The 13,011-nt window shown below is 45.2% G+C and overlaps 1 protein-coding gene across 1 annotated transcript in view; it reads left to right on the top strand.

Moving 5' to 3' along the window:
* The window catches only part of rab3gap1 (RAB3 GTPase activating protein subunit 1), a 48,082-nt gene extending 39,927 nt beyond the window's left edge, over window positions 1-8,155 (top strand). The window contains exons 23-24 of the mRNA XM_056579433.1: window positions 1-18; window positions 5,759-8,155. The exon at window positions 1-18 is cut by the window's left edge and continues 85 nt beyond it. Of these exons, the coding sequence (XP_056435408.1) occupies window positions 1-18; window positions 5,759-6,010 (270 nt within the window). The 3' untranslated portion in view covers window positions 6,011-8,155. The remainder of the gene's footprint in view (window positions 19-5,758) is intronic.
* The last annotated feature ends 4,856 nt before the right edge of the window (window positions 8,156-13,011 follow it).

Here is a 13,011-nt window from a genome sequence, read left to right on the forward strand (position 1 = left end):
TTTGTCAGCTCTCAGAGGGTAAAGAGAACCCCTCTGTGTCACACACACACACACACACACACACACACACACACACACACACACACACACACACACACACACACACACACACACACACACACACACACACACACACACACACACACACACACACACACACACACACTGCCCACCTGCCCTAGGCACGTATAGCGATATACCCCCGAACGCACCGGCATCTCCTACACACACACCCCTTCCCCTGGCACCCAAAGGAGGTTCACACTGAACAGGGTACCTGCCATCCAGAACAGGCAAATAATCAGAAGGGGTGTTCCTTCCACCGGAAGGATAAAGATATACGTAGAAATCAGATGAAATGGAGCACATTGCAATCTAAGAGGCTAATCCTGGTCTTACAAAAATGTTGCGTGTATCATAAGAGCAGTTTGAAATGCTTAATCTTTTATTCTTTGACACAATCTGATTCGGTTTGATGTTAACGTCTTGTTAAATGTCCAGATACCACATAGCGAATATGGTCCAGCATAATGACGGATTAATACTGTTTGTAGGACTAACAAATGTTCTATAAATATTTGATTAGGGTTGACAAGGCAATCATTTAAATTGTTTATATCACCAAAAACCCAAACGTTTAGCCGAGTACTATTGTAGGAGTACTTTTGGGGCCGACTAGCAAGCACAGCAACATTTAGTCGATTAATTGGACACATCCCTTACAGTAACTTCTCCCTCCCTTACCATGAATGCTGGGATGGATGACACACGCGCACACACAGATGCACACACAGACACACGCACAGCGATAAAGCAATTCTGAACACATTGGGAGCTAAACCTTGACACAGAACGGCCCATCGTCTCACAGTGCCCCCAGACGGGATCCATTCGATTGAAGACCTTTGACCTTTGCCATTTAGAGACTGGCTGGTGAAAAAGCAAACTGCAGTCGGCAGTTGGTTTGGGAGGCTTCACTTTGTTAGGGTCGGACTCAGCGGTTTGCTGTGTCGTCAGCAGTTAGGATGGGTCGTTGCCGCAGCAACTGTCACGACGTAGCCTCACATTGCTGAGTTTACCGTAACTTTAAAAAAATAAAAAAAACATTTTTATTCCTGAGCAGGACTTTGCTCAAGAGGCTACACTACAAGAAAAAACACAAGCAAAGCCATTTTTTTCCTATCTACCCCCCTCCGCCATTCTGTTACAATCAGCAGAAGGGTCGGGGAACAGGTGTATGCGTGCGTATTTGTGTGTGCTTGCGTGTGTGTACGTGCAACAGTGCGAGGGGAGTGTGTGCGCGCGCATGTGCTTCAACGTGCCTGATATACCCTGATTTGAAATGACAACACAACAACAGCCACCCCCCCCCTCCCCCCAGCCTCGTCCACACCTGGCGCCTGGACGCCCAGCATGTGTTATTGGTTATGTAAATCAAGCTGTCTGAGAATAACCTCCACCGCTCCCGCCATGCCTTGTGTGGAATAAACACCTCATGCACATCCGTCCAAAGTGGTGAAACCAGCATGAACTGGGATAATGTGTGTCTCCGGAGGAGCTGGTCTTCTGCACAATTGAAAGGATGAGTTTTCATTTATATAAATATGTATATATATATATATATACTCCGGACTCCCCACCAAACTCATCAACAGACTGCAGATCATTCAGAACTCAGCCGCCCGGATCATCACCCGCACCAAATCATCTGACCACATCACCCCTGTCCTCATTCAACTTCACTGGCTCCCAGTACACTACCGCATCCAATACAAAACCCTACTCCTCACCTACAAAGCTCTCCACAACCTAGCCCCCAGTTATCTCTGCGACCTCCTCCAAGAATACACTCCCTCCCGCTCCCTCCGCTCAACCTCTGCTGGACTACTATGTATCCCCACATCACGACTCACTTCAATGGGTGCCCGGTCATTCAGCTGTTCAGCACCCAGGCTCTGGAACTCCCTCCCCCCACACATAAAACAGTCAGACACCATTACAACCTTCAAGTCACAACTCAAAACTCACCTGTTCAAACTCGCACACAACGTCTAACTGATCACTGTTTTGTTTGTTTTTTGTTTTGTTTTGTCTTGTTTTTGTTTTATTTATTTCTTATTGCTTATGTTTATTTATTTATTTATTTTTTCCACAATGTCTTTTTTTTTTTTTTTTTAAATTTATGATGACTATATGCTCTGTAAGGTGACCTTGGGTGTTTTGAAAGGCGCCTCTAAATTAAATGTATTATTATTATTATTATACAGTATATAGTTGTACTTTCTGGTGTAACTTTGTATCCGATAGTTCATCAACTAATGAATGAGGCGCCTGCAGCTCCAGATCCTCGCCACGCTTCTTGTTTTCGCGAAGAAATGCAAGAAGAAAAATCTTGGAGTGAATGTTTGGCTCCACACCTTCTGCTGCGCCGTTGCCTCTTTGTGTGTGCGTGTGTGTGTGCGTGTGTGTGTGTGTGTGTGCGTGTGTGCGTGCGTGTGTGCGTGCATGCGCCGCGCAGTTAAAACAATGGTGTGAGAAGAGAACCCTCCCTTTTCTTACACTCTCCCTCTCTCTCGCTCTCTCTCGCTCTATCTCTCTCGCTCTCTCTCCTTATTTCTCGCTCCATCTCTCTTCCTCTCCACCTCCACTATCACTTTTCTACCCCTTCGCTTCTTTTCTCCGGCGTGAGATGTCTGAGCATTAAATTATAGCCTGTGCGTTGCCACACTCTAAATAGAAAGCTAGCAATTATCCCCAGCATATGGAAATCAGGTGAAATGAGCACACAGCATAAAGGTGAGTTTCTGCCAGTAGACAGACACAAGACAGACAGACAGACAGTCAGACAGACAGACAGACTGTGGATTTGACGGCATGGGCTCCGCCTCAAACCTGAGCTGTGAGATTGCTTGGACAGTAGACACGAAAAACTCTGTGCTGTGGCTTCGCTCCTTCCCTCTCTTCTGGACCCTTGCTAGTCTTTGGCATGGCTCGATTGCACGCTCATTAGTAGTTTCAACGTGTTTCACGTCAACGAAACGGCGTCGGTCAGTTTTATAACTGATCCTCAATTATTTCCCTTTTCCTACTGTCACTATTTTTATTTTCTTACTGTGGTGGAGATGTTTTTGTGTGCGGTTGGTTCCCGGGGTTGGTCTACCTCCATTGTGTTACATGTGTTTTGTTTTTGTGTCGTTTTTTCTCTCCTAATGCTGCTTGCCTATCACCCATGTCAAGCTGACTGACTTCACCAGTGATGAGGTAACCATTAGCAACTAGACCAACTCCCTCCCGCCCCCTCCTCTGGGAAAATACACCGGCCATTTCTGTACTAATACACTCACTCTTAGGAACTGAAACCCCTCCCAATGGATTATGCGCGCACACAGACTCAAGTGCGAAGCTTGTAGTGTACTTCAAATACGAGCAGCAGTCTGCCGCAGAAAGGAAGGGCTCTGGAGCTGCTTTGGGTACGAAGCCAACAGAGAATGTCTGCATAATGATTGTGACTTGAGGTTTGTAGTCAGGTCAGAAGTCTCAACCAAAGACTAGAAACTATAATTGGCACTAATATCTAGTGTAGATGATTGGTACAGCGCAAAAGTCCACACTGGCTCATTGCGTCTGTTTTAGAAGACTTGTGGCCAGCTCTTACATAACATTATGATAAACAAAAACAAGCATGTTTTTAATTTCGCAAACACAGCTTTAGTACAAAATTATTCGGATCAAAGTTCAACACCAGATTAATGTGTGGTACATATATTGTATTCATTTTTAAATCTGTGAGGCCGATCCTCCACTCCAAGAATATGCAAGGCTGGAGCCAAAGTGCTCTGCATCAAACACAAACCCTGAGATGCCGGTCTTATTGAGTGCAGCTTTCTGTAGCCCGGCATTGACCAAAGTCGGAGCAGAGCTGTAGTGTTCGGAAGGAAGGTGCTGCTACTATTGTCTTAATACCTGAAAATAATATAAATCCTAGAAACCAACATGGTTTCGGCCTATCGGTTACTTAAAGATCCTTTAACATTCAACCTGTTTCTAATGGGACATCCATTGTAAATTAGTGATGATGATAGGATCTCGAGTCACAGAGCGGTGGGATCCTAGGATTAGAGAACGCCCAGCATAATGCAGCTAGGGCCTTCTCCCCGGGTGACCCAGTTTCATTGAAATGAGTATTAGGAAGCCTTTTTGGCACGACATCATGTTAACATATCCATGTTCTCAATTCCTACCAAATATAGGAAATTGTGAACCAGTTCAGGCATGAGTGTTTGCAGAAAGTATACCGGCTGCCAATCTGTTCACGGACATGTCCATATGGGCAACTCCACAAGCCGAATCCCTGAGAGCACATTGCTAGAGACTGCCGCAGTCCCTGTTGGCCACCCTCTGTGTCATTGTATGGTGCAAGGAATAGTCCCTTTCAGACGAGCTGGACTCGGAGAGCACAATGGAAACCAGCGGTGTTCCCTTGCTCCTTCCTTCATTTGACCAACCATTCACCGAGCTGACCTCCACCCACCATCAGCTACACCCAAAGCACCATTTTACCCTGTCCCAGGAAGGATTGTCCTTCTCCAGAATGGTTGAACCCTCTCAAGCTAACCCCTCTGCTCTTTGTTGCTCTCGTTTTCTCTCGTTGGACCCTTGGTGCGTGGGGGATCAGGGCTTTCTGGGTGACATGGAGGTTTGTATGACAGAGCTTCACCGTAGCCTAGCTTTAGCGGGACGTTCCATCCTTCATAGCAAATGCTAGTATATTTGTTGTCCTTACGACCGATCACTAGTCTTGTAGCATTAGCTTTGTAGCAATAGGTTTGTAGTAGTGCTAGTTCTCCTTCCTGAACCATTTAATAACTGCTTTAACCACTGTCCCAAATGGCTAACCAGTTCAGCCATTATTGAAGCAATCGGATAACAATCCTTGGGGTTTCCGGTGTGTAGGTCTTCACAGTGGTGAAGGGATGTGGAACCGGAGGGAGGTTTTGGGTTGTGAGTGGAGGACCATCATTTACACTGGCAGGGCTATTTTGTCCCTAAGCTAGGGCTCCTTTTTCCATGTTTATCTCGGTGCAGTTGTATTTCCATTGATCCAGAGAATAGCTGCTGGCACAACATCTTTCACTACATTGGGTTTTGTATCAAAACCCCCGCCATAACACCAGTCCTGGCCCCATCATAGATTCAAGCTTTGTTTCAAAGATTTATCTTTTGTTATTCATTTGTAATAAATAACACTGCAGGTACAAACCTGAGTCAGCTGCCGTTTAACTGGCGCCATGTTATCCACCCTTAAAAAAAAGTATGTTTTAACCATGCCTCACTCTGTTGTAGGTACGAATGTCACCGCTCTGTACCCCAGCTGTCTGGTATGACTCAGGCTAGTGGCGTACGCATGGTGTGCCAGCACGTCTCCCCGTATCGAATTGTCAACCTTTCCGTGCAGTCCATGTCTCATTAGTCTTAAACCTGGCAAATCCGTCTTTTACCTTCATTTCCCCCTCCTCTTTATGAGCACGATCGATGAAATCAATGAAGGATTATGTTTTATTGCCTGGGTTTGCTTTGGCCATTTCAACAGACGGACCCGGTGGACCCCTTTGCTTTATGTGTGCAGCGTACCAACGATTCAGGAGGCTTTAACGAACACCCGTAGACCTCGGCGTTTGCAAATCTCTTGGTTTTATGCTTCTGTGCATGGCCCATAAAATGAGTTTAAAATGTCTCTGCCCCCCCCCCCCCAACCCAGGCAGCCCTACTGGCACCCATGGACGACGACCTGGTCCGTCCAGGGGGCGGGGCCGATGACAGGAAGCCGATGGGCGGCGGCCTCAACGTGCCCGACTTCCCGCCCCCCGCGGGGCGCGAGATCCTTCTGCGGACGTGCGTCCCGCGGCCGGCGCCGTACTCCAAGGCCCTGCCCCAGCGTCTGTTCTGTGTGCTCTTGAGGGAGGACTTCAGACTGGCCGGGGCCCTCTCCTCCGACACCTCCTTCTTCTGAGAGGACCCCCCCCCCCCCACAAGGAAGAAGTGCATGCGTTCTTTTTTTCTTTTCTTTTTTTATTAAGGGTTATATCGTCATATCGACTCCAAGCAAAACGCCACTGTTTTTGTGTTGCGGTCGAGGCGGTGGCTTGACCAGTCCATCCATAAGGAATATCGGGAAGCAGCGCGCTTTGTTGTTCTGATTGTTATTATTGTTGTCATTGCGTAATGGCACACTGCGATCATTGTGGGTCACCACAGGTGTTTGTCAATGTATTTATTCCCTCCCCTCTGTTTAGAGGGGAGACAAATAAACCGTCTCTGTTTCACATTGTGATTTAAAGTAATGACCAGACAATGTGAGGTTGGTGTTTGGTTGGTTTACTGTGGAAGAAAAACAGGACAGGAATGTCTTTGTTGACCGCGGTGTGCGCTACCATACCACTATTTGTTAGACGGACTTTACTGTCCGTTTTCATCCAGAGGTTGACAAAAGGTAACAACCACTCTGTAGTTCTTTAACTAAAGACTTGTCTTGTATTCTCTCACCCGCCTAAGGTGTTTTCTAAATAGAGAACAATCACTTGTCTTTGGCGAACCAACCTAACCATACCTGACAAAATAATGGCACTATTTATGTTTACAATGGTATCTTGTGTTTATCATGACCTTCTCCTCAACAACTCGTTTCGTCAGGGTAAGCGTTCAACCTGGCAAGTTGACAATTTGGGGAGACACCATTTATCTTCTCATATGTTAGTGCTATTTGTCTCGCATCAGCTTACATACTCATCTGTATTCCTTGTGCATTTGTGGTTTAGCTAAACAAATAAAAATGCATTGTGGACAAATGTAAACAATGCTTGTTTACATTTACATAGGTGTAAATGTAATTCCTCAGTGTCCCCTACCTTGTAGAAACCCCTGGTCAAAAGTGCAATTACACATATCATATATTGTACACACAATGTATAAATGTAATAGAATAACAATGTAGCTTCACTCAAAGCAGAAGGAACCAGTTTTGATTGTCGATTTTCATTGTGCTCTTTCTGCTAAAAATTATGTTTCAAATTAAAAACTATTGCCTAGTTAAAGCATTTCTATTGTCATTAGTTGACTAGGGGAGTGGATGTGATCTGGGGATATGGAACTGATATGTACATGATAAATGTATTTCTATGTCCTTTACTTTAGTACTGTAACATGGATAACAATAAACACATTCAAATCAAACGCCTGACTGCTGCTTATAGGTTACCGTGATACCGTCAGCTTGAAGTCTTTTTGGGGGGGGGGATTTGACAATGAAAACAATGCAATCTCATCTCTATATTTTAGAACCTCTTCACTGTAGCCACTTTGGACGAGAAAAAGTATTTGAATGATGAACATTTAAAGAATACATTTAAATCCATTTAATCTATCCGCCTCTGGAATGATGGCCAAAAGTAATGTGATCAACTGGTACCATTTTAATAACCAAGGGGGAGCAGTGGATGGGATTTTTATTAATATTATACCGTCATTTCAAATCATTTTGAACAAAAGTGTTAGCTGGTGTGAAAAAGTGACATAGTGCAGGTTTAATAATTAGTAATCACACCAAAGGACTCTACAATCATCAAGTGCAGGACTGAATGGGTACTTGTCACTTTTCCATTCCTGCTCATCATTCAGTGCCTTTTATCAAAGGGTAAAGCCACTTGAGACTCGCATTTTATTCTCACAAAATGTGAAAAATGTTTTAATATTGAACGACTTTCATCTCTGAGTCTATTTCATTATAGAAACATGACTTGAATGACTTAATTTTTTGACAGACAGAATATGTAGACACGTTTACATAGAATAAGTTAACATTTAAATTCTTGTTACCTCGCCCCTATGACACATTCCAAAGTGTAAATGTAGATATTTTGCTGGCCTCTTCACATAATCACGGTTATGTCTGCGGTGGCCACATTTCAGTGTCACTCCAATGAAATCCTTGCTGCGGATTGAAAATACCGCCCAGCTTGTGCTTATGAACAGACTCTGCTCTGTTTAGGGTTAAACGATTATGGAAAAGATTAGCATTGCAATACTTTTCACCGATATTCTGATTGCAATTATTAATTTTGATTAAGAGGTTAATTGATGGCATTAATAATCTTAAGTGTGTTCTCTATCTATGAAAAAAACAATAACTGAGATGTAATGTTTTTTTATGATTTTTGTTCATTTTATTTGTTCTAAATGAATTGCAACCTTTCGTAAAACACTTTGATTGAAAAATAACCGATGCGATTTTCAGGTAAATAGATACCCGTTAAGTTACAATCCCCCAATGAGTTAACAAAATGCTGATTGAGCCATGGCCAATATTGCATTTGCTGTATTATGTATGTTACGAACCAGGAATCTGTGGTGACATTCCGGCGGAAAATCTTTTTTCCGGCCTGCTAGCGTCGCCGGTAATGCAACTTCCCCCTGACGTCTCATTGGTCGACACTGTTTTAGATCCAAAAACACACCTGCAAACACTTTATGTCGCCAAACAGAACGAATCAGTAATCTTCAAGGTTAGCGCTTTAATTGCAACCCTCTCTTTGTAATCCAGCCTCATCTTTGATATTTGACTGATTGCAAGGTTTACACTGATTTGACCGAAAAGTCATTCTGACAGACTTTTTTTCCACCTGCCTATTTTTAACATTTGCATAATTGACAATAACTTGTCATGCTTTGCCTCGTTAATATAGAAATGGCAAAAACCCTAAGCACGTAGACGCAAGTGGACCAGGATGTATCGTGTCGAGAGACACGTGTCAGAGTGACGAGAGAGCTGGTCTAAATTGGACTTTATTCCTGCTCTTCTAAAAGTGTTGACACGCGAGACAGCTTGAGATATCATCTCCTCTCACACAATGAGCTCTGTTCAGCAGGAGGAGCTGTTCGCTAGTTGATCACTGACTGCTGGCTGATCCTGTGGCGTTTCCATAAACAGAAATGTGGTTGGGAAAGCGCTTTAACGCGCCCGGGCACGGCTTATCGGTCGTCTCTGTTTCCATGGCAACGTGCCGCCACCTATTGGTCCCCAACGTGCCCTAGGGTCTCTTTGCCAGTGTAAAGGCATACATCGCGGAATGTTTGTACGTGTGTGTTTGTGTGTCTGTGTGCGTATGTATGTATCTGTGTGTGTGTGTGCGTGTGCGTGCGTCTGTGTGTGCAACTGCCTGCCATACGTTGTTTTGTCCATTGGCGGTATGTCGACGTACAGAGTGGAGCCTCTCGTTGTGTGAGCCCATCAAATGAACGTTTCTGATGCGCGACATCCGCTCGCTGTCTGCCCGCGATAGTGCGCGTTCAAGTAGGCCTAACACTCTGTCAAGTTCAGAGACGTGCATCACTGATAAATACATCAGCGGGGGAAAAAGAATTGCCCCCAAGTTTTGTGGCGTGTACAAAGTGACTGCTTCCCCTTTCCTGTTAAAAAAAAGAAAGGAGAGAGAGAGAGAGAGACAAATTCAAACAGTCAAGTAGATGTCAGAACTTTTCTACAGGGGGAAAAAAAAATGTATGGAGAAGTGTGCTTGAATATGCAGCGAGGAGGCATTGCATCTGCTATTTTTCACAAAGTTTCACACCACTTAAAATAGCTGTGGCACTTCTAACTGTTACCCCTCCCTTCCCTCTCTCTTCTCCTCTCTTATTCCTTCCTCGCCTTCCTCCCCGTTCCATCTCTATCCTCCACCAAAGCCAGATAAATCTGCCAGAAATCTCGCCTGACTCAACTCCTGTGCCCAGAGTTCTGGCTGTTCAGACTTGAATATGTGGCGTACAAGGAATGGGATTTATTTACACCTGCCCCGACAGATGTCCTCCTCCATGTCCAGTCAACCATATGGGTGATATTGGGTATCCAAAATAGTATTAGTATAAGGCTCATAATATATATAGCAAGAATCCTCATTATAGTGGCTAAGTACATTCAGAGTGTTATTATATAGTTGTGTGAATGTATTCAGCGTCTGATTACTTTTATACAACTAATGAGTGGCTATTACTGCGTGGATGTTCTTTCAGCGTAGGTAATGGTCTGGAGCCACAGTGTGTGTCTTCTCTAGGCGACTATGTCTTGAAGACCAGCAGTCGCTATAGAGGCGTCGCCACAGGAAGTGAAGCCGCTCGCTCCATCGAAAGACATTGAGAGCAAATGTCTGCTTAGCAACCGTGTTAATAATAGCGATGGATGCTCTCCCTGTCTGTCTGCTGCTGTGTGGTTGTGTTTGGCTTGTGGTGGCGCTACTGGTGGCTCGCCAGCATTCCTTAGATCAAGAGCTAGCTTCTAACAGGGGCGGGAAGCGCTCTCGTTAGCATTGTCTGAATGCCTTGCTCGGCTGCGCTTGTCTTGTCGTTGGTCACATCAGAAGAGGAGAGGCGCAAGATTAGCATATGTGCGCACAAACGTATGCATATGTGAATCGGTTTGTGTGTTTGACGATATTTTGACGTGTGTGTGTGTGTGTGTGTGTGTGTGTATGTGCGTGTGTATGTGTGTGTGTGTGTGTGTGTGTGTGTGCGTGTGTATGTGTGTGTGTGTGTGTGTGTGTATGTGTGTGTGTGTGTGTGGTTATGATGCTGAACAGGATTAAGTGTGTTTCCTGAATCGAGGGAGATAAAACGGTGTGGGTGGTGGATGGTGTCTTCTGCACCGTCGGAAGGCTTTCGCTCTCTTTCTGCTCCAATAACACCCCCAGCCATACGATAAGAAATGCATCAGCATGTGCCAATCGGAGGATCAACCGTTCTCTTGTTATACAGTGTTTTATTTGAAACGATATATCATTGCATCCTTGTGATGTGATATCCCATCGTATAACCAAGGAGTATATGTGTATGTATTGCTTATGCATTGCACTTGAGGAATGTCATTGTGTCAGATCGATTCAATGAAATGGAAATGATGCTTTTGAATAAAACAAAGAATCTCAATACCAGTTGTCCTGGTGGTTTTAAGCGCCTGCCCTACGAGATGTAAGGGGAATTCATTATCAATGTTTTTAATGTCCATTCATTGAAATGTTTTAATATTCATGCCTGATGAACCAGAACCACTTACAAGAGGTGTCTCTTTTGAACGTGCAGAGCAAAGTACGGTGAAGTGACATTACTGCAAAACCCACAAATACATAACTAGCGAAACTTTTGAAACATTTAACATTTAAATTTGTCCGGGTCAAATTCGAACTTGACCCCTACATTTTAGAAGAAAACACGCTTGCACACTGGGAGACTCAACATTTCCCTCTGCTCGATAAAGATAAAGACAGAATAATAGCTTTTGTGTTGTTTTCAGAACAATATACTTTTTTGTTCTCTTGGTAATTTGCAAAAGTGCCACTCCTTCAAAAATGTTAGGGGGGAAACTGAACCAAAGATGTGGCCATTATACCACACAGTGCAGCTCATCCCCAGACACACAAACAGCAAATTGAGGACAGTAGTGGAACTATAGCCTATAATGTGCAGAACTGCCTAGAGAGTCAATGTGCGGCTCTACCGCTCGCGATAGTCTAATAATATCTTGACTGTTCTTGACTTACATTTCTCACTTTCTCTTTGCCCTTCATCTCTCTTTTGCCCTCTGTCCTCTGTTCAGTACCTCACTCTCTCTGTGTCCCCAATTCAAACCTCTTTTTGTGTTCTTGTTTCGTACACGATTCGATGAGTGGAATAGATTGCGGGGGGATTAAAATAATGTTGATCTGAGTGTGGAATGTATGTATGCTTCGTAGCTACACCAATTATCATAATCTTACTCTATGCGGAATGTGTATAAAAAAACAAAAAAAAGCGAACGGTTTACGCATGCACACATTTATTTTTCGTATAAGCCTATGTGTTGACACACTTTCAGTGTCAGACAGATGGTGAGGAAAAAGTACATAGATGTATATTAATGAGGCAAAAGTACGTCGGTGGGAGCGGAGAGAGAGATAGCGAGCGCGGGGGGGGGTGGGGGGGCTGGGTATTGGCGCTGCTCAGTGGAGCTGGGTTACCGGGTAAACCTTGATATTTGAAATTGCAGACACCACCAGAGGCTGCGGGGCTCCGGTGGGAGGGGTGGATTTGGGCCTGCGGCCTCAGAAATCAATTCCTGATTTCAGGTCTGCAATAACGTTGATCTTGGCAAGAGGCACACCGGGGAGTCGCCAGAGCCCCTTAAAGTCGCTCCGAGGACGAATGACATCCCTCCCCCTCCGTTAAAAGAAAAGGAAAAAAACAACAAAAAAAAAAAGACCCCCGCCAAAATGCACGCATGTTGGTGCAAGCCCACACAACTCACACACACACACACACACACAAACACACACTCACAGGCGGAGCCGAGCGGCGATTGTGTAAAGCGGTCCACTGGGGCAGAGCCGTCACCATTTCAGGCTAATCATGTTTGGGGCTGATAGCATTTATTACCTCGGCCGTGTTCTCCGCGAGCCAGTGGAGATCTGCCAGCCAAAACGGCAGCCATTGATTGGAAGGGGAGACGGGGTGGGGGGGGGGGGGGTTGGGGTGGTCTCAGCGGGCCGGGGTGGGAAAATGGCAAACTGTATCGAGGGGGATGGGTCGCTCTGGTCGATGCCAGCCCCACCCGGGGGGGCACCTCCATTCCATTTCCTCTGAAAGGTCTCTGAGGTCCACAGGCATCTGCGCATCTCCTAAACACCACCTACCACCAACACCACCACCGCCAACACCACCAACACCACCAACACCACCAACACCATCACCACCCCCCCCTGACCACCACCACCACCACAACCACCCTCGCTCTCCTAACTCCCCAGCTTCCACCCTCTCTCTCGCTGTCTTTCTCCTTCTCCCACCTCTCAGCACCACAAACCTTACCCCAGAGCCCCCCCAACACACACACACACACACACACACACACACACACACTGTCGGCATCTTGGCATTGTTGGGGGCTTCCGGAGGGAGTACAACCCACGCAGCTCCAAACCGTTTATCTTCTCC

The sequence above is a fragment of the Gadus chalcogrammus genome, chromosome 20 (assembly GCF_026213295.1).
Source record: "Gadus chalcogrammus isolate NIFS_2021 chromosome 20, NIFS_Gcha_1.0, whole genome shotgun sequence".
NCBI lineage: Eukaryota > Metazoa > Chordata > Actinopteri > Gadiformes > Gadidae > Gadus > Gadus chalcogrammus.